Raw genomic sequence first — 23,119 nt, 5'->3', positions numbered from 1 at the left:
TATTCATCCTATTGTACCTCTTAGAGATGATGTGAATACTAGTACTGACTAGGTATGTTCGTCACATCTTGTCCCCTGATGGGTCAAACATTAACAACAGATTTTAGCAGTGCATTCGGTGCAGATGTACCACAGCAATAATCTTTCTTTTATATGAAAATACTTTTTTCCCAAATACAAATGGTATCAGAAAGATCCCGCTGTGAGTGATTTTATTGATTGGTGCAAATCATTCTTTTTAAACATTAATGTGGCAAAAACAAAAGAGATGTCAACTGATTTTAGCAAAAAAAAAATCCCACTGCCCTCTCAACTGGTGTTATGGAACTGGTGCAGCAGTACAAATATCTCAGTGCTGTGATCGACAACAAACTGTGCTTTGAGCCCCAGGTTGATGCTGTGTGTAAAAAAAAACACATCGGTGTGTGCATTTTTATGGTAAACGTCACAGTTTTAATGCCGACACCACTTTTGACTGAAAAATAGTTTATATTGTGAAGGTGTGCAGTGAAATTACTGGCACATCCTTATCTGACTTTTATGACCTGTATAAGGTCAGGTCTCTGAAGGAAGCCCTATCAATCTTGGCTGATCGGAGCCATCCCTTCGGAGTGAATTTATGTTGCTACCATCAGGGCGCAGATACAAACTGCCGCGATGCAGAACAAACAGGTTCAGAAGATCATTTGTTCCCGTTGCTATCAGTCTTCTTAATGACACCTGAAATAATTGTCTGGGTCTGGTATTGTTATGTGTTTGACTATTTATACTGCTGACTGTGAATCAAATTGTCCACCGGGATAATAAAGATACCCTGAACCATGATTTTCAAAACTGTTTGATATAAATAATGACACCACAGTGTTAAGATACAAGCTTATCTGTTAGTGGATGACAGCATGCTATGGTTGAGATCTACCTGTACAATATGTTCTTCTCATTGAAGGTCACTGAGCACAATATTAAGAAGACAGATACATATTGTCCCTCCCAACTGTGTATGCGTGTCTGATTTAAGTGTGGCATAAAAATGTAAACTGTTCCAGCCTATTCTAAACAGTCCTAAATTCACTTTCAGTCAAATTTGTATCAGACTACCTGCAGAACTTACAGTATACACAAGAGGGAAAACCCTGCCAATTACATGTTTGTATTGCCCTTCCACAAAGTTAGGGGATGTAGAAGAGACACATTTGAATCACAGATATTCAGAATTTTAAGTTCCAAAACACTTGATGCTACATTCACCATAATGCAACTCAGGGTACATTTTTCTAATGCTGGAAATCTCCAAAAGCACAGAAGACATTACTGAACTGTTTCACAGGTTATGTAAACTAACTGTGGAGTGTCCCTTAAAAAAAAACTTACTGATTTTATGAAAAATATATTTGATTGCTTTTCTTTGTTAATGCACAATAGTCACTAATTTCCCTGTGAACATGTACTGTGCTGCACCTCAGCTCTGTCTGTTTCAGGCTATTTCAGCTCTGTCTGGCAGGACACAGCCACGGGCAAGCTGGGAAGGTTAAGTGCTCTGAAACAGGGCTTCAGGGTCAGAAGGACTTCCAGCAGGTGAGCGAGCACAAAAACACTCCACCTGACTGTGTCAGTGCATTCAACACTAAATGGGCTCCCTGGCAGCTTTTTCAGTGTTGTATCGTGGGAGTTCTTCTCTACCAATAGCGCAAGGGAACATAACCAGAGCTGTGTATAGAGTCCCATAAGAGGAACAGTTGCAACAGCAGCAGGCAGCAGGCAGACACAAAGCAGCCTGTTGATTGTAAATCCTGCCTGAACGGAGACAGCACAGAGTGAAACTACTGTATACACACTCACACACACACAAACACACTCAAGGCTGTCAAACAGAGGACAAACTGTTAGAGGTGTTACTAAAAGGAGTAGGCTTAGGCCTCCACCCATCCTTCCTTTTTAGAAAAACATTTACATTTCTGCACTTCCCACACCCATAAAATCAGCAAACACACATTTCAGCAGCACAACGTGCATCATTCACACTCACTGCACAACCATAATCACATGTATAATGTGCATACAAAAAACAACAGTCACATACACAAATGAGCATCCAGTCTGAAGGCAACATACCATCCAAATCCACCAAATGACACGCTTCGCCTCCTCCTCAGCATTTTGCCAGACTCAACTTCTCAGCAGTTTCTCTCGCTCTCAGGCTCTGTCCTCCGGGAAATGTATGTTCTGCTCTCAGTCCCTCTTTCTCTCTATGCTATGTACTGGTGCATTTGTCTGTCTTTCTCTGACCTACCTCCCTGTCCTCCTCTAGCTCTCTCTCTCTCTCTCTCTTTTTTTTCCTCCTGTGTCTCATTTACTTTTCCTTTACCACCTGCCTCTCCAGAGCTGCCGTCTTCCACTTAGCCACTTGACCGGTGATTTACTTTCCTGAAGCACAGTATGATCTTTGGTTGTCACAGGCTATTAAACACACACACAATCTGACACACCAACAAATACAGGTACACTGAATTATACATATGTCTGCAGGGAGGAGGAGCAAGGTGGGGAGGGACCGCAATCTCCAATCTGACTCTGTGTTTGTTTCCCCACACACACTCACTGAACCATCTTTATCATCACAACAAGCTTCAACATCTGTGGTCTGCCCGCATGCCCACCACAAGGAAATGTAGTCACTTCCGGCACAGCGTGTCCCTCAGAGTATCTTATAATTTCTACTCACAGTGGCCACTTGCTGTTTATGTTCACAGAGCAGCAGACAAAAACACCCTGAACTGTGCAAAGATAAAGCAAGGGCTACTCATTCCTGAGTCATGAAATTACATGAAAGATCTACCAGATGCTCAACAGTGACACTGAATTACTTTTGTAAATGAGAGTACAAAATGATACTTAAAAGAATAGGGAAGCCCTGAATGACTGTGCAGTCAGACTGCAGCATGTGCAGTAAATAGAAACCTCCCATGCTGAGACCAAAGGGAGTGTCCTTCCTAACACGGTTCCTCCTCAGTCTAAAGCTGACTGGTCTCAGAATTGATGTTCACACAGCTGATGTACTGAAAGAACTCAAAAGTCAATTTCACTTCCAGATTTTACAAGTGGTTTTTGAACTATACCTGGTCCTATGTGGTCTGGGTGGAAATAGAATTTTTGTTTTATTATGTTTGTTTGTTTGTTTGTTATTTTTGCTTTTAAACAACCAGATATCTCCCTGAAGAGTCAGTGGAGACATAACAGAGCTATAGAGATTTAAGTGGCCAGAAACTGACTCCAGATGATTTTAACGTTACTCCATGTCTGCTTGATGTGTAGACCGAACTGTTTGCTAACATACAGTATTAGTCATATAAACTTAAGACCTGGTAATATGTCAGTTCAGTTTAGCCCAGTTATAAGCATGGTCTGTCTTTGGCTGATTTTCCATCACAACAAGCAAAGCATTGCACTGCACAGAGTCAAAATGTCAGGCCTCACCACAATAAATGCATTGTACATTAATTCACTTCACTTCATTGCATCTTTCAAATAACAAACATCTCTCTCCAACAGCTCAGGACAACAGCAAAAACTACCAATAGACCACACCAAGTGTTGTAAGCTGTATATACAGTCTAGAACACATCAACACCAGAAAAAAGCACTGAAATTAAACACTGACTTACCAAGGGTGACAGGGCCCACATCTCCCATTGGTGCTGCATTGTGCCGGATCTGTGGTCTTATACAGTCACCAAGGCGTCCTCAGTGTCGACTTTGGTGGTCTTTTCCTTTCACTGGTACTGTGTCTCAAACAGCAGGTGTCCTGCTGTGGGTGTTGTTTCAGTTGTTTCTGATTCAAAGTCCAGCTTCCAGCCCTGGTAGCATCAGTATTTGGTCTTCTTCACAGTTGTTTGCTGTCTTCTTGGCTAATGGTGCTCACTGCAGGCGCCATGCTAACATTAGCATTAGCGGCCACAGAGCTGTGGACTAACATCATCTGAGTTGTAGGACTTGAATGTGCTGCTTTGTTGTTTTGAGCCTTTTTGATAAATCAGTTTATTTGGCAATTTTTAAAGTTACTCTTGGTCTTGTTTCTGTTTGTCCAGCCCATTTGAGCTGGCAACAATCAATCAGCACACATGAATAATGACATTATCCCCCCATGAAATTATTGTGAAATTTCCATGACCTTTGTAGTTGTGTTTATATCTTGTTATGCTGCCCTCAAGTGGCCACAAAATATAAAATTGGTTTTAGAGATTTTTTTGGAAAAATATATTTTCCAGTTTTCAGTTCTTTTGTATTCATTTTCTTAAGTGACCATGGTGAAAGAAATAAGGCACTCTAGAAAACTGTACAAATGTATTATAGCTTCATTTCATTGTGTCATATTGATTATTTTTGTACAATATATTGAGTCCTTGTTGCTCATCAGAAAACCAAGGCTGGAAAAATACTCATAATTGCTGATCATACAACCTTATGTGTGAAATCATTTTATTGTGGCCCCAATAATCACATGACCCCTGAAAGGTCACTGAAAGGGTAATAACACACTTTAGTGTCAACATACCAGATACTACACACAGCATTACAGACTGTTTTCTCATAATCCTAATATACTGTAGCATCAACTTGCTAAGAGATAAAGTAACTGTGTACTGCATGTGCACAGACAGCAGCTCTTTGCATTTTACTTTATTTACCATTAGAGTCTCCTTGATTTCTGTTGAGTGAATTCATAATGAACATACACTCATTTACCTGCTGATGCCCCTATGTATACACACCATAGGCCATTTCAGTAATACTGTAGCAGGCTCAGTTTTTCAGTCAACGTTGTATAGCTATATGACTTGAGAAGATTTGTTGCTTTCAGAGTCTGGAAAGAGTCATACTGTTGTCACGTGTCTCCTCACTGTTTTGAGTACAACACATCGAGACCATCTTTAAATGTAAAACTCACAGCACCACCCAGTGGTGGGCCATTAGGGCCAGCAAGGCCTTTTCTGCTGGCCTAAACACTATCAGAAGCACTGACCTACATTTACAACCTAAATTCTAATATTTGTTCCACGACATTGTATTAATTTATTCCCAACAGTCTATTCACTTCATTTCGTAGCATTTCTCTTGACTGCACCGCTTCCAGTACGTGTATGTGGATGTTAGATTTTTTTGTCCAATCAGATTTCAGCCTCTATGTGTTGCCATGTCAATCTAATCTGCCCAGGGTCTTCAGAATCAGTAGTGCTGGCCGATGTAACTTAAACTATGCTTGCAATGGGGCTGTTTCATTAACCAATCAGATTTCAAATTCGCCTCACAAGGCCAGCTAGCTGGCCTACAATAACGCCAGCATTTTTCCGTCCTCTGATTGGTTGGTCAGAGCAAAACTAGAAAAGGACTTACTAATGGAACTGAAACGCAAAGATCACCTCTATGACAGTCACTGAAGTCTTCCTGCGCAAAGAAAGGAGGATGGATTTTGTCTATAAAAAATTGCATCTCTGGTGGGTATGATGCATTTTATTTAAATTTTTTATGTTTTTGTCATGTTATTCGATAAATACTGAGTCTGAACTGCTCCAGATTATGTAGGTGGCACAGTTGCAGTTGTAGTGTAGAGGTTTGGAGTTGTCTTAACTGGGTTTCTTGCTTTAGTAAAAATGGTATTCACCCTCAATATGCGAAATGCCTTTCTCTCTGTAATGCCAGGCTTTGTTATATTGTGTTTTTGTATAGTATTGATGGTTTCTATAATTGCAACGTGATAGTGGTGAATTAAGTCGGGTAAGTCCCCACTGAAGGCCCAGGTACCAAATGCACGGCCCGCCACTGGCACCACCACATATTCTGTTACCACTAGGACAATGACTGTAGTTTGTCATGCCTGCATGGTGCATTTTGTGTGTAACTCAATTATGTAATTTACGCATAGTGCTCCTATACCAGGGTGCAATTTCTGTAATGGGCCACAGTATCATTTGTAATTTCAAAAATGTTCTTGGGAATCAGTGTCACCACAGAAAAAGACATTTTTCCTAACACTCCTCTGTTTATCTTTTACTGTTTAACATCTTTAACTCTGGAGAGAGCAGTGGGGAGAGGGTGATGGACAAGAGGGGTGTGTATCTTTGCAGTTATGCAGGTGTGTGTAGGTGGGAGAAAGAGGTGAGAAAGACACAGAGAGAAAACATCAATTTAATATTTGCTTTTACAGCGTTTCAAGTGCTGCTTCACTTTGCTTTATTTCAGGGACAAGGCAAATTGTTCATTACTGTAAATATGCCAACGTTAGTCAAAAAGCTCATTTTCAACTGCTGTCCTTTGACCAGATATTAAAATAGCCATTAAGATAACATATATACAACATGAGTTAGCTGAATTAACCATGAAACTTAAAACTGTAGGCAAATAGTGTGAATTGAAAATATTCATAGCAAGTAACACAACAAAATGTTAGGTGCATAATCAACACGTATAGTTAGGCCAAGACAACATTAGATGATAAAAATGGAAAGAAATTCATAGCAGATATTCAACATAATAAAGTCTTAAAGACACAATCAATAGATATAGTTAGAAGCTGATACTCTGCCCTGATTCATGTCTACTGTAAACACAGCACAACCGCATAACAACTTCCACTACCTGACAGGCAGCCATGACACATTTACAGCCAGCACAGATTGTGAACATTGGCAGAGAAATAACAAGTGTGCCCTGAGAAGGTTGCATTGCAGGAAAAAAAACACTTAACCACATCATGAAAACACATCTGAAATTGAATAAAACACACTGTCAAGTGTAGCTATATCACTGTAGTATCTAAAGCGAGTGACACACAGCAAAGTGACATCACTGCAGCTGTAGCAGGCACCAAACTGGAGTGACTGGCAGCCAGATTATTGGGGGAAATGGCCAAGTTAGTGGAGACTACAACACATTCAGCTGGTGGGCATTAAAATAATGTAATTTATTGGTCACAGATTGGTTCAACATCTGCGGCAGACCAACCGAGTGGCTTGTGTATGAACTTGCCTGAATGTAACTGGTTGATTATTATAACTAAAAGTAGCAACACAGTGACTTCCTTATCTTAGCCAGCTGCTGTCACAGTCACACTGGGAGTGCAAACATGTTCTGGCATGATTTAGCTACAAGCACAGAGGGTAACAGTTTGAATTCTTATCGTACTACTATAAATGCTAAATTCACAACATACCAGTCAAACAGAAAGAATGCCAAATCAGCATCTGTTTGTAAATCCCTCTTCTCTGTCAGCTCTCTCCATCTGCTAGAATGTTGTGATCTAAATCCAGTTTTGTTGGTTTCTTTAATTCCTTCTCTTCAAAGCTCTTTCTTTTTCTATTTACCGGTGGTCTGGCGTATCCAACACACACATGTAAAAATGCAACAACAATGTGACTTTCTAAAAACATATCCCTAGATGCTCAGGATGATTCAATCACCTCACGGTCAACAGTTTTCATTGGGACTGTTGCTTCAGAAGAACACAGATCCAACGAAACTGTTCACAGCAAGGATCTATCAAATATCCACAATGCAGGCTGTAAGAATATGTTACAGTTTAAATGTTACTTTAATGGTTTGAGTACAACAAATTGGATTTTCTACTGAATTTGAGAGAGAACTATTGTATTGAATTTCTGTGTTTCCGGAGAAAGAACTGACCATTAGTCTTTTGGAAAAAGAAGATGAATAAATATGCATAATGAAGCAGTATGTGTGAAATGAATGTACTGTTGTCTCGCTTATAGGATGTATTTATGTCCCCCAGAACATTTTTCAGGCTTTACTAATTCAGTTTCTTTCTAATGCCTCAACTATTTCACTCTCCTATTGATCTAATTTTGTTTCAACCCCCATCTTATTCTCAATAACTTTCTCCCTGTTGTCCAATGGCAGTGAGATTCTGCAGAAGACAGGGTTTTCATTTTTATTACTTTTGTTCCTTTCTTGTCATCACTCCTCCTTTTCATCTCTTCTCCCATCATGTAATAAGGTACTTAGTCATTAGATGGATTCCCAGGGGCGATATACACCCGGGCAGATGTGAAAGACCTTAATCTATCTCTCTCTCCCTCCTGTGTCTCTAATAGGTTACTTAGTCATACAAAGCTTTTTAGAAGGGTTGCTGATTTAGAGAGCTGATGCTTTGCTTTAATGACTCCTGTCTCAAGCACATCCATCACCATTTATTATAACACACAACAAGCTCACATACACAGACCCCAGATCCACCAACCTTGCACACTGAACAACAGACAGACAATATTTCCAGCTTGGCATGTCTTTTAATATACAATGTACCTGCATACAAACTGGTAAAATACAGTTGTTTTCTGGAGATCCCCACTTAATTATTTCAGCTTAAAGCTATTTGTAGGATGTTTATGTAACATTTGATGTAACTGTGGTCACAGCAACTATATTTTACTCCAATTAACATCAGCTCATTGCCATTAGCTAATAGTTGTTAACTACTGTATGTCATGATGCAACTAGAGAGTCCTCTATCCATCCAAACTCCGGAAAAGGAGCTACTTGAAAGGGGGTGATGTTTCAACTACTCGGTGGGACTTAACAGTAAGTCTGAAAAACACATGTTGCATGTCTGTACATACTATGATCTTTAAAAGAACCATACTTAGGGATCATACATCATTTATCAATTGATTACCTGTTTCCACACTTTCAGAAATGAAAGGATGCAATGCAAATATTTTTGGATGCAAGACAGAATTGATAGTTTTAGTCATAAAACAAAATCAACATTATCCTTAGAATCATTTTTGTACAACTCCCTGTGCTGTAACATGTATTCCACCAAGTGGCAGTGGATGAAGACAGTCAGATAATCCTATATCTATGGGAATCTGTGGCTAATACTGGGGCTTTGCCCTCTAGTGACCAACAGAACCAGCTGAAGAGGAGAAATGAATTATCTAATCCAAAGCAATCATCATGTAATCAACTGATACTTCCATTATTAGGCTCTCCCTTAGCTGTGATCATGGAAGCATTTGATCTACCTTGGTACCAGAAGGTGCACAATAACATGTAGACATTTGTTTTCTGATATATTTTGTTTGTTTGTTTTTCATCTTTCATCTTCCCTCCTCTCATCATTCATACTATCATTCTTCTATCACTCTTCTCTACACCTTTCCCTTGTCCATACTCTGTTTTTTATTTCCCCCCCTCTAGTTCTTCTTGCTGTTGGTAAATTTTATGAACGTGACAGCAAGCCCACCCATACACCCACTCTTCCAGATCACACACATACACAACAGAATGTACACATCGGTACACAAAATAACAGACAACCAAAAATAGATAAATACAGTACTAAACTCATTCATGCGCACATACACTCGCAAATGCTGACACGTGTGCACATTCAATGACACAAATTAACAAGTTGTGACATGCACGTGTCACACAAAGACCTCCTCCACCCACGGCCTCCACTGAGCTTTCAAACCTCCTCTCTCCATTGTTCATGGTTCCAAACAACACTGATCAGAGAAAAAACACCATTTGATTCATGTACTTCCCCTTCACTACAGCTCTGATGGGCCATGAAGAGCAACAAATGGATCCAAGTTTCCCCAAACACAATGAGACCCGCAGGGCCAAATACAGATGCTCAGCCAATACAAATGCAATTTCATCAGGTATACTCTGAGAAGATGCCGATTTCTTATTTTCCGCCTAATGGGAGCACACAAATACAAACACAAGTAAACACCATCTGACTCATGTGTTGCTGTATCCAAGATTGCATTGATATCATCAATCAAAGAGAGGTGAGGGTATAAGAGGCAGATTTGGTTTGGAAACAGCTAGTGTCAAAGAAGGGGATGAGGTATGAGCAAAGATGTGACTGGAAGTGACTAAAGAAGCATATGACATCTACATGTAAGAGTGAAAGGAGTAAGAAGGGAATCCGGGAAGCGAGAACTGTTGACAGATTGCGGGTGCAACAATGAAAGGGGGTTAATGATGAGCAGAGCAAGGAGAGGAGGAGAGGGGACGAGACTGAAGGACAAAAGCTATAAGGGTGTGTGTTGTCTTCTTTGAGTAAGAAGCTCTCAAGTGCACTACTCAAGTCACAATAGGGACAAAAAAGATGAAGTATATGAACAAAAATCACTGAAATAGAGTATAAAGAACTGAAAGGAAACAAAGATAAAGATACATGGAAGGGATCATATAAAAAAACAAAAGAAGGCATTTCTGTGTGAAGGTCATTTTTCTGTTGTCTATGTAGACACTTTGGCACAGGTAGCATAAATCACCATAAGGGTGCAAGGACAGTGTGTGCTAGTCCATATCTGTGTGTATGCTCTTACACATTTACTGTAAGTAAAACAAATCCTGACTTCACTCCACCTGAGGGGTACAGATTAGCTTCTATTCTGAGCTGGAATCAGCGGCATGCAGGACACAGAGCTTTCAACAGGACCTGCCATTCACTTGACACAGCAGAACTGCAATTTGTTAAGCCTCTTAGTCTGGGGCTGCTGTGTCATGAGTCTTTTTTGCCTTTTGGTACTGCAGAAGTGCCAAAGCCAAAATTTATACTCCAACCAAACAGTCACACTTGGAAGGTTCCAGCTGATCATGATATGTTTGACAAAAAATAATAAACATATGGAAAACTTTTCTCTGTGGTGAAGACTTTGCACTTCTTTAGGAGCAATTTCAAGACAGTCAGCCTATACAGTATGGGCAAAATGTTTCACACTAATCTATTTGGTACACATTTAAAATCAAAATCAAATATAAATGTCTTTACGTATCGCTTTAAAAACAACTTGTTTACCAAAGCACTTCACATACATAAAAAGAATCCAAAATGAGAAAGAAAAACAGACACTACAAGACATTAGAAAACGAGAACAAGTCAAACTCCCCTATGATCAAAATCCATGGAAAATAAGCATCTTTAGATCCGTGATACAGCTAATATTGACAGTTCCACAGTTTTGGGGCCATTATGCAAAAGTGCAATCATCCCAGTGTTTGGATCTAGCCCTTTGCAACCCTAAAAGAAAATGATTTTCAGGACCTAAATGATGTTATTGGCTTGTGCCACTGCTAAAAGTGTTACTAAAACTAAAAGTACAAGATGAGGTTTTGTCAGAAGAAATGGAACAACAGTATCTTTAAAAGTGGCTGGAAAAGTCCCTGTATTATGGCAGCAGTTATTAAGAACATGAAAACTAGGCCCACAGTCTTAAAATCTTCCTTAAACAGCCTAGATGGCACTCTGTCAGAGGACCACATGATTCATCAACATGCTGAACCACTTCTGCAAAAAACGATTCTAATCAAAGATTACATATGGTGGTAAACTCAAGATTGAAATTTTCTTTAGCTAGGGTTTGATAGGGCATAGATAGGAACCTGTTGTAGAGAAATGCATTTTCTTTTTATTTTGGGAAAGGAAAAACTGAGCAAAATCATTTTCTCCAGCCTGCCTTCTGCTGAACAGTGGGCATTATGGCTGCAAGTGGCAATTATATGCTAAATCCTAAGATGCAGTGTAAAAAATAGAAAGTCAGTGAACTGGAGTAATGTGCGGCTGCCTCTGGTTTGTTCAAATTAGCTAACATTATCCACAATATGCCATTGTCCATAAGGCTATAGTGTCAAAAAACCCTGAGAGTAATGGACTACAATTTTCCATTTGTAAAAAAAGCTATGTATTTTTTTATTTCAAAACTTACATAGCCTAAATTTAAAGTCTGTCTAGAACTGCACAGAAGACATGTTGCACTTCATTAATTCTCCTCTGCAGGAGGTGGATCTTCTTAACAGTAAAAAAACATTGCCTGCCAAATCTCCTCAGGAATGTTTAATATCAGTTATTATCACACAGGTAGTGCTTCTTCTGCAAAAACTGACTAATGAATCAAATAACATCTCTCTGCCTCCTGCCGCTTCTCTCTGCGCACTGTATACAAGAGGGACCACATGACACAACTTGTACTGTACTAGATGTGTACATGAGCATGAATGAATTCCCACTGGTACACTGGAACATTATTGCACACATGATGTACTGTATTTTACCTGTTGGCTCACACAGAGTTCAGAACATATTGTTAACACACATACATTCTTTTTCTCATACTACGAATAGAAATAATAATAATAATACATCTTGTTTGTGCACTATGTTTATTATCATTCTATCTCTTGCTTGCCCTGAATTACCTCTTGCTGTATAATTGCAGTGTATTGAGTTGAATTTATGAAAATATCCATTCTTATCCACCCACTGTAGAACTCTAACTTCATGCCCCCACTCACCACCCCCCTGCAATGAAACACACACAGGCACAAACACAACATGGTGCCAGGAGCTGTCAGAGAATATAATGACCAGACATTGCAGCATCATTGCAGCATTACACAAAACACAACTTGCGTGCTATCACGCTTCCATTAGCTCTGTCACAGCGCGCGCATGCACGCACGCACACACACACACACACACACACACACACACACACACACGTGACTACTCTACACACATAAATTAATTACCCACACAGACAGCAATATTTGAGTTTGAAAAAATACAAAGGAAACAAAAGAAAACCCTGGAAATAAATTTTCAGTTCATTTGATTTTGTGTGCGTGTGTGTGGATGCAGATGTCATACATAACCCACAACTCACACAGGTTATTACTCCAGCTGGAGAGTTCTCACACAAACCAGCACACACGCATATACACACACTCACATACTCATGCTCTTCCCATCAGTCATTTGGCTTAGTTTGCCGTTGTCAGCATCATCAACAGCAGCACTGAACATCTCTGCTGCATTTCTGCTCCAGAGGAAACAAGTGTGAATGCCTTACCTCGGCTCCCCTGCAGATCCTTTACAAGCTGGGTTGAACATCTTGCATTCAGTGGACGGCGCAGCATTAGCAGTAGACCAGCTGCCAAAGCGGGAGAGGTTGTATGGATGTGTGTGGAGGAGGGAGAAAGAGAGGGTGGTGGTGAGGGAGTGCATATAGGGGAGGATACAATGATAAAGCTTAGGGTAGGGCAGAATTATGAGATGAGAGACATCGAGCAAATGTGTGTAAGAATTGGAGATGGTGTTACCATGGAGAGGGCTAAGCCTAAACTCCTTTAAAGCCTTTTAAGAGCGAGTCAAAGAGAAAGTCAGGCAGAAAAAGGCAGGAATTTTTTTGGCAAAGGCAGAAAAGATGGACCAAAGGATCAAAGGAGATAGGCAGTGGAAAAGGAAATTAATAAGGGAGGGGAGGGAGGGCAGGCTGAGGGTACAGAAAAGTTATAAGACCATAACTCAGGGAAAGATAAGCTCTCGGCTCATCATTAGCACTCGGTAACAAAAATCACATACAAATTCAATGTTATTTGCAGCAAACACACAAAAACAAAATCTAACAATCTCATTTGAGATCTTAACATGAGAGTAATCTGCCCTAACAAAAAAGAGTGTAGTAACAAACACTAACTGTATCATGATAGGATTTTGATAGTCTTGTTTAATTGTGTGGAATAAACAGCAAGATGTTGCTTCATTAAAGGTGTAATAACTAAGATTTCACACAGTGTATACTAAATACAGTAAAGTGAAAACGGGACAGGATGCATCTCTCTGTTATACCAACCCCTCTATCACACTCTGCCACCTATAGTTCATCTGTTGTTATTACTGCTTCTCTACCCTGTGTTTTCAAAATACAGTCTGTAAATTTTCACCCACCTGCAACATACCAAATAATGTACATAGTAATTCCAAACACCCAGTCTGAATACAGTGGATAACCAGAATGAAGAGGCCATGCACACAGAGAGTGGGACAAAGAGTAGAAACCAGGGTTAACATCTGTGTGGCTTTTTGAAATGGAGAGGGATCAGAGCAGCCAAGGACTTAAATTTGATACAGATGTGGCGTTCTTGCTTTGGGATGGGTTAGCATGAAAAGCTAATGTATTGTTTTGGTAGCATTAACAGCCTAACATGATCATGGTTTTCCCTTTGTATTAAATTAATATGGTTTTAATTTTGTAGTAATTCTAGCTTTGTGTAACATTAAATGCTTTATATTACATTATACATAACAGAGCATCATTGTCAGATCTTTGTGTCTACCAGCCTTTAATGATTTGAAGGTTCTACTTCATTTAAAGGCACTTCTATTAAAATCTTTTGAATGCATCTGTCTACCCTATGTTTGCATTTGATGGTGACACAGATATTACTGACTACGAATCACGACTTGGGGACTCACATGAATATTTTTTATCACTTATTTACGTCATTCAAGTCAAAATGAAATGACGTGAATGTGGCAACAGTGCGATGACAGCTTGCAGCCTTGGCAGTAATGCTGGAAAGCAGTTTTGTGGGATGGATTTTGGCTCTGTTTTATAGTTACTGCAAACTTTACATACTGTCCTCACAGAAATTATGCATTTCTATCATATAATATGGAGAAATAGACATCATCATATTAGATTATGGTCTCAGCTTTTGACCAGATATAAAGTTACTGTGGTTTCACTTTGTAGGACAGTGTGAGTGTTACAATGAATAAACCCCTGCTTCACCTCAGCAGTGTGCTAAAAGGGTTTAGAGTAAAGGTCACCGAGTTTGATATTTGACACGCACTTCAGCTCACAGAAAAAGATGCATGGACACACACACACACACAATAACCAACAACCACCACAGGATCATAGGTGTTCTTTATTCAATAAAGTACACCCTCCACTGAAGTACAAAGGCTATCAGAACACACACATAGACAGCATGTGATCTGTGATTGATCTGTGGCTCAGAGGCCACGGTAAGGCACTGATGGCCTAAAAACACACACGCACACACACACAGTTCTGCAATTTTCAGTAAATACATTAAAATCACTATACAATCACACAAGTTATATCAATAAATGTAGCACATGGCATGAGAGACACAAGATGCACTGGTCAAAAAGTAAAGCTGGGAGTTTCTCTTATTATCCATATTACAGATAACAAGATATTTTTAGTTCTGACACGAGATCGGTCTGACAAACTGTTTGATAACCCTGTATTAATTTGCTCTTATATCAACAATGAACAGGGCTGGAATTTAAACTCCTGTCAGATTGAGGTTAGTTGTTGTAAATATTTACACTGAAACTTGTTTGGACCTAAAACCTGTAGCATTGGTCACTGACAGCAAATCATCATTTACACCAGATGAAATGACCCACAAAACATCAGACATGTCATTCACAATTCATGATGTCAGGACAGCTGCCTCCATCCTCAAGGACCCCACCCACCCCCAGCACGGACTGTTCACACCCCTACCCTCCGGTTGGAGGCTCAGAAGTGTGAAATGCAGGACCTCTAGACTGAAAAACTCCTAGAGACTCCTAAACAGCTGACTCAGGATCTACCCCATGTAATTCCACCTGTACTGTTTACACACTCAGTTTGCACATGCATAATTGCATATTCACCGCTCAATATTTACACTTCATGGCTCACTGTCAGGTCCGACCTGCCTCTCTTTCTTTTTTTCCTCTCCTGCTCTCCCTTTTTGCGGGATCAACTTCTCAGCTGTGTCGCATCGGGTAATTTGTGACTCGTGGGTCGGTGCGCACACCTGAGGCGTATTCCGGTGATTTGTTGGCTTCCTTATTTATACCTCTGGCAGACGCCCCGTCGTCACCGGAGCATTGCGATATGTAATGGACAATACTTACCCTATGTAAGTGACAAATGTTGTCTTTGACCAGCATATTTTTTAGACGTGTGTAAGATGCTACGCCGACAGTCTCTGTGCGTTTTGGCTTGACCTTATCACGCTAATTATGCGGTTAGCAACACAGAAATACGTGCTTTGTCTTCCACACTGACAGTCTCCGTGCTGTGGATTGCATTGTTTACGTTGGTTCTTTTTGTTCACCTGTCCGTTCTCATCCTCTGCTATCCTAGTTCCTGCCATTAGTTTGTGTGTTTACCTGTTCGTCCTGGTCTCCTTAGTCATCACTGCCCTTCCCTTGTTGTATGTATTATGGACCCTGTTTTGTTGTCATGTTGTTTTTATTCCATTAAACCACCTTTTTTGTACTAGCACTCGGGTCAGCCATCTTGAGTCCAACCCCAGTTCTCCCACACCCTCCTGGTGAGGGGGACTAAACCATAACACTCCCCACGTAGCATGTGGACGGCAAAGTAAGAATTTCATTGTACAGGGAAACACGTTTCCTAACTGTGCATATGACAAATAAACACTTTAACCTTGACCTTTGACCTTTGATTCACTACATGTGTCAGATCCCTTAAAGGTCAAATTCCACTTCAGTCTCCTGGCATCTCCACATCCCAGCAGATGACTGACAGTAATGAGTCAGCTCCACCTGCTCCCTGCTCTTACACAGCTGCAGTATTACAGTGAGTACAGAAATTATTCAGACCCTTTCAAGTTTTCCATATTTTTTTATGTTTCGGACCCATATTAAAATAGATTTAATTTTTTCATCAATCTACACACAATACTCCACAACAATAAAGGAAGTCAGAAGTCAAGAAATAAAACACTGGCAGCAGACACGCCAGTTTTTGATTGGTATTTTACAGTGCATCTACTGTACTTTCTTTTAACAGTACCCTATAATGGATTACTGTATGACAGCCAAAAAAAAGCATACACATTCAATAAGATTTGAATAAATATTGCTATAGGTTATTAAAAGTCCCAACATGTATCTGTCTGTAATCTCACTTGAGCTCATCAGAGTAAACCGTAAATGGGAGCTCTCGAGCCCCTGTGACTATGTTACTATCACATGTGTTAATGTAAAATCAGAAGTTTGCTGTTGAACTTGAGGTAGGAGTATCCAGTGTTTGACAATTATACACAAGGACTGCAGTTCATTATTTTCATTATGAATGAATCTGCATATTATTAGATCAGTTGATTGATTCATGATTTGGTTTCTAAACATTTAGAGAATATTAATAATTGTCCATGAAGTTTTCACTGCAGCAGGTCACTCACACAACATAGATACCTAAATTATAAATCGGGAGACTAAATAATATTTTAAAAAACCCAATTGAGTGCAGGAGACAGGAGAAGGAGGAGAAAAAAGAGAAAAGAGGGAGGGGGAGGACACTGCTGAAAGAATATGAATATGAGTGAAAGAAAGACAGAAGACTGAGTTGAAAATGGAGAAAAAAGGAGAGAAAGCCATGGAAAAAAGGAGAAACAAAAACAGGAAAAGGAGGAGAAAAAAGAGAAGCTCATATTTTGGCACAAGAACAAAAGCCTTAATGGAAATAGTAGGATAAAATCCTACAGAGTAGAATGATCCAGTCCAGAGGAGGGGGTGGTGTGTTTTGCCTTTGAATGGTGCATGTTCATTGATAACTGGGACTGGGAGAGAGACCCTGTCACTGATCTCTCACCCTTCAGGGTCTGATGATTAGAAAAGTGGCAGTATCTGCCTCAAAGATAAGACATGCAAACAGTCCGACTGTCTCTATCACAACTGAAAATTACTATAATTATTTGTTAATACTACTTCTACTACTACTGCAAGACAAGATTTACACTAAAAGTCAAAATAACGAGTCACGAAGAAGGGTCCAGTCAGAAGGACCTAGCTGCAAATACTGACTCGGGTGACCCTGTCAACACACGTGACGGTCGAGTGAGACATTGACCCACATGTGACCTCAGTGGCCCTCAAGGTGCTAAGAGGTCAAACACCTGGGACTTGGCACCGTTTGTTCGATTGGTAAATGATTACTGTTCTCATACATACTGTATATGTTGCCTTGGGGTGGTTGCTTTATGAGGGGTGGTTGCAAAGCCCCTCAGAGTGATCTGTGTGGGACAGAGGACAAAGTTTCCCCTGAGCCCTACAGAACTTCCTGCACCAAAAACAAGCACATCGGTAGTGCTCCTTACACCTACGTCTCCAGTCAAACTCAGCCTGGACAAAGCCCCGCTTCACACTCCTCTGTCACCCAACTGTACAAGAACCCAGACAATGTCCTGCCTCTCTTTCCTCAAGCTTCTGATGGCTTCCTAGAACATCTCTGCAGCCTCATCCAGCTCCTTTCAGTTTTGCCTCCTCCAACATTAGTGTCCACCACCACAGAGGTTTGTCAATGACCCTCTGCAACTTTGTGTCCTCACTCTCCCTCAGCATGAAACTATGTCTGACCTACCAATCCCTGATAAACTACCGCTCTCTCCCTCCCTCCCATCCATCTGTACTTTGAAGCCTCCCAATCCCTGACACCTAATCCCTTTGTTTAACAGATTCATTTTTTTTCTCTTCATAATAACAATTATACTAAACTGTGCATTGATTAATATCTATAAATGTTGTTTGCATTATGTTTTTATCATGTAAATTAAGAGGCTGTAAAATTGTCTCTAAAGCTCCAAATAGTCAAAGTCTTAAAAACCAAACTGCATTGCCTGTGTATAATTGTAGTTCACATGGTCATAGACAGACAGGTGACAAACTAAAGCAAAAAGATGTACGTCTACATGATGGTTCACACAGTAAATGCTGAGCAACATCTTCAAACTCAGGTAACTGCTTCCCCACAGCTGCGGTCCTGCCTCCACAACCAGTTTCATGTCAACAAGTTCCTGTGAAGGCCACATCCTTCAGGTGTCAAGTCCCATCACTACCTGATCAGCTAAAATTAGGCCCGACGCCATTGTAAAACCCGAGAATGGCAATGCCAAGATTAATTTGATGAGATTCCTGAAAATCAATGTGCCTACTTTGCTGACCCTAAAGTACAACTTGGCAAGTATCTAAAGCCACCAACCAGTTTTCTGCACAAACAGGGGTAACAGAGATGCTGTTCCTCTGGTAGAGGTGGAGTGTGGTGTCTCAGTGTGCGACTTGTAACTCTGTCTGTTGCAGCTCTGACCAACAGGATCATAATCCTCCAGTACACAGAGCCCTGAGCTCAGAAATCCAAAGCACAAAGGAACAGGCCACTGAAAATCTGAACTAGGGGCCAAAAAATCACAAGTCAAATGCTAATCCTTAAGGGGGGTTTAGGCTTCTTGGAGACACCTTGTGGCCCCATTCATCCGTGCAGTGAGACTGTATGTAATGTGAATGTTCACAAGCACAGCACTAAGTGTTTTAATGCCTACTAAGTATGTATGTGGGGTTTGTTGTGCTGTGTCAAGTTTAGGGAAACAGCAGTTTTTCTGGATGTAAAGAAGACGAGCTACAGTTAGAGGGCAGTAAGCCTGACGCTAATGGTCCACTGTTTGACATTTTACATCTGATACATACACACAAGTCAATTTATTTTTAAGCAAATTTAAAAACAACTATGACCCAAAGTTCTGCACAGCAATAAAGTAAATAAAGAAGAAGAAGAATGTAAATAAATAACATACAAAACTTTATACAAACTTTATAAAAAAGATGCTAGTGATGGGGCAGCTCTGACATGGAGGGGTAACATTTATTTAGTGTTTAAAAATAATTATCATCATAATCTTTTGTGAACTTTCTCATTTCCCAGTCCTTCATAAATGACATGAATCCAAGTCGAACAATGTGTTTGTGTTTTTCAAGAGGGTGGAGATTAATCTGTTTTTATTGCAACTGTAAAAGGTGATTTTTTTTTTTTTGATAATGAAGATATAAACGCAGAGGTGGTTCTAATGTTTAGTCCGCCCTTACTGATATAACATAACACCTCCCTGTGTAACACTGTACCAGGCCCACTGTGTGTCTTGCTCATGCCTAGGACAAGATCTCCACACAGCAGCCCCCCCAACACACACACACGCACACACACACAAGACAAGCCTCAGCCACTCTAAACTATTTCTTATTGATCTCGTTTTTTGCCTGGGACTCTAACAACACATAGGGACACACAGTAATCCTACAGAGATAGAAACTAGTAGGAGGGAAGGGAAGGAAAGAAAGCAGGTTTAATTAAATCTTTCCCCACTAATGGATAGACCACAGTTGACAGTGCTGAGCCCACAGGGGCATGCTGATGCAAAGTCACTGTCATATACAGACACACCCACAGAGCACCCTCCTTTCATTTGTTGTTTTTATTTTGAGGATGTGTCTTCTTTCCATCTAATCTCCAGGCAGTTTAATGCTCCTTTGTCAGTTGTAATTGGTCCTGCTAGTTGGGGTTGCCTTGGAAACCAGTTTAGACAATGTTGGTTGGAGGTCTGCCAGAGGTTTGGATAAGACTGGCTATAATGCATGTAATGTAATGCAGCTGTGAACTGAACACACAACAAACTTTTATGAATATGAGTGCAGAACCCTAATTTGACGAGGAACAACATCTTGATAACCAATTGCATGTATAGTTTTTTGGATTTAAAGTGGAGGAGCCTGCGTTGCTGTTGGTTTGCGATGGCTGTTGCATACCATGTGTCATAGTAACAAGTCCCCCATAGGCCTAAATCTGTCTCTGTGAGCGTCAGTAACAAGCAACATGTCTGAGTCTTTATCAGGGTGTGAGCTGAGGGCACATGTCTCATGGTGGCGAGCCAGAGCCTGTGGGTCCTACTATATCTGTAGGAAATCAATTCAATCGTCTGTCTAAATAAACCACCCCTAGACACTTTCAGCGGAGCTGATTTTGTCCTTTGTTTGGCAACATACAAAAAATATCATATACAGTGTGAAGTGTAAACTTAAAATCTTCATTATCATCATGATGAAAGTTTTATTTCTGCAAGCCAGAACTAATAGGTCCTAATGTATGGATGCAGTTTAACTCTTTGCAAACAAATCACCTCCAGTTTTTAGCAAAGGCATTCTTTAAAAAATCTGCTGTCTCCGAGCCCAAATCAATGTGACCCTGAAATAACCTCATCTATTCCCTTAGATTTGATAAACTTTCTGCAGACATGCAAATCACATTATACGGTCGCTTTGACATGCTGAGCACTCCTCGTGACAAGTAAACCTACTATGTTTAAACTTGGTGGCATTCTCCTTTTAACATTTAAGCCCAGCTTATATTTCGACATACACTTTAGATGATTTCTGACTTTCCATTTTTTGCTGAAGATAGCCTAACATTGCATAAATACTCAAATACTAAAATTTAAGGTATCACTATACACTGTTCAAAATCAGTGTGATAAAGCTGATTTTAACCAAAATCAGACATTTCAGCTATTAACTACAACTACATTAAGTTATGATGTCACAGACTCCTGCTAAAGAGGTTACCCACCAACGTTTGTGCTAGTTCTTCTTATAGATTCTGTGATCCGGAGCTGGCATCGGTGAGAAAACACTCCAGCAGATGGTCCGCTGTAGTGTGAGAAGAGCTACGTTGCATTACTTGCCTTCCCATCTGGTCCGTCGTATCCTCTGAGGGGCCTAACCATACTTACCTGCATGCTCACTAGAATGGTCAGCCATCTTCTCAGAGTGCCACTGTCTTCTGTCACTCCACCACCATCTCCACATCCCTGTTCTCAACTCACCACCGTTCACCTGACCAAGAAAAGAGTTCATGGCTCAGCTATTGAGACTCCTTGCCATTGTTTCTGAACCTCTGCTGCAATTATGTTTATACTCACCTGCTGTCAGTGTCTCACAGGAAGAACAGAGACTCCAGTAGTTATGATATGCAGCATGTCAGACACAAACTGAGCATCGGGTGACAGTGAAAGACCAGGTGAAAGTCTTCCGATAACAAATACTGAAGAAGTGCGATAGTCATTATGTTAAAAATGTATATTAAGGTAACTGAACTCACAAACTACATTTTTTGTTGATAAATTCTTATGGAAGCATTAGAGAGATACTGTAAAAAAACAAAGCTTGATAAATTTGACATCTCCCACCTTCATAACACATCAGAAAATTTACTGTTGATTATATCTATTGTATAAGGTATTTGTCAGGCACAGAGACAATGAATTATACTTTTATAGCATGTGCACTCTTCATACAACGTAGTGTATTGTTTGTGTCTATGCACCCTTCACATGAGGCTGAAAGGCATTTTTTTAATATAGTCATGACCCAAGTTCCAGGTTTTATTGTCACAAGTAAAATAATTCATGTACAACCTGACAACAAGGTTTAAGGCAAAAGAACAACTCCTTGTCATATGTCTGACTTTGAATGGATATAATATTTTGCAAATTTACTTTAAAAAAAAAGGTGCAAAGCTAAGTCTTGTACAAATCAAACCATGCATAATTAAATGCGAGTATTGACAAAACCAAAGTGCAGTGTTGATAAAATACACATGATAAGATGGAGTAAATCTGCTTCTGTGTGCTGGTCCTGTAATAAATCCCTCAGAGTCCCAGGGCATCTTTCTGCACCTTGCAGCCCAACAGGGAATTTCCAGCTTCCACACACTCTGTCACACATGGTGCTGAAAAAACACCAACCAAGTCATGAGCAGAGGATACATACGATTTGACTGAATGTAGCTGCTGATTTCAACCATTACACACAGCTAAAAGTAGTGATAGAGAACTTAGTATCATGTTATTACCATTCTGAGCACAGAGCCATGACGTAGCCTTCATAGCCAGAAGCTCCCACTCTTCCTTAGCATCCATCTTGAAACCATGAAGCCAAAGCAGAGCCAGAATGGTGGCCCACACTTCCTTGTTGACCTAATTCAAATCCATCAAAAGCACATGGAACAGGCACAATGGGAGAAAAGATTCATTTACAGTGCATTTGAAAGCCAAAAGGCTCTTAGTACAGCAGGACATCATATCCACATTATTATTATCATATTACAAAGTCTTCAATTCATCGTCAGCTCATAAAAAGTACAACTATAAAGTGTTTAGCTGGTTTGCAGTAAAGATGCCATATTATTTTATGTTTCATGTTTTCTAATATTTCTCCTGCTTGAGTGCTAAAGATTTTAGTTAACCCTTTGTTGCTGCAATTTAATAATATTTTACTTTTAAATAAATAATCAATAATCAGTAAGTGACTAGTAACCCACCGATGCAGGCTTTGGCTTTTCCACCTCCTCGCTGGTCTTTCCCAGTGCAGCAGCTAGAGCTGGATCTAGCATCCAGCTGCCAGACGCCTTCTGGAGGGAGACCA

At 40.1% G+C, this 23,119-nt stretch overlaps 2 protein-coding genes across 6 annotated transcripts in view; both read right to left on the bottom strand.

Annotated features, from left to right (window-relative positions):
* rap1gap2a (RAP1 GTPase activating protein 2a) overlaps positions 1-13,087 on the bottom strand; it is a 77,924-nt gene extending 64,837 nt beyond the window's left edge. For 4 of the 5 annotated variants that reach the window (XM_020587048.1, XM_020587056.1, XM_020587083.1 and 1 more), the window contains exon 1: positions 12,885-13,087. In XM_020587048.1, coding sequence (XP_020442704.1) covers positions 12,885-13,039 — 155 coding nt within the window. In that variant the 5' untranslated portion in view covers positions 13,040-13,087. Of the gene's footprint in view, positions 1-2,112; positions 2,440-12,884 lie in introns of those variants that run through there. The other variant, XM_020587101.1, reaches the window with a different exon arrangement.
* An 8,955-nt stretch (positions 13,088-22,042) lies between these two features.
* LOC109952534 (von Willebrand factor A domain-containing protein 5A-like) overlaps positions 22,043-23,119 on the bottom strand; it is a gene marked incomplete at its 5' end in the record, with an annotated part of 8,070 nt that continues 6,993 nt past the window's right edge. Inside the window, 3 exons of the mRNA XM_020587669.1 lie at positions 22,043-22,424; positions 22,548-22,671; positions 23,016-23,117. Coding sequence (XP_020443325.1) covers positions 22,345-22,424; positions 22,548-22,671; positions 23,016-23,117 — 306 coding nt within the window. The remainder of the gene's footprint in view (positions 22,425-22,547; positions 22,672-23,015; positions 23,118-23,119) is intronic.

Source organism: Monopterus albus, unplaced genomic scaffold (genome assembly GCF_001952655.1).
Source record: "Monopterus albus unplaced genomic scaffold, M_albus_1.0 scaffold8.1, whole genome shotgun sequence".
Classification (NCBI taxonomy): domain Eukaryota; kingdom Metazoa; phylum Chordata; class Actinopteri; order Synbranchiformes; family Synbranchidae; genus Monopterus; species Monopterus albus.
The sequence above is the reverse complement of the archived record's forward strand: the minus strand, read 5'-3'. Positions and strand labels throughout refer to the sequence as shown.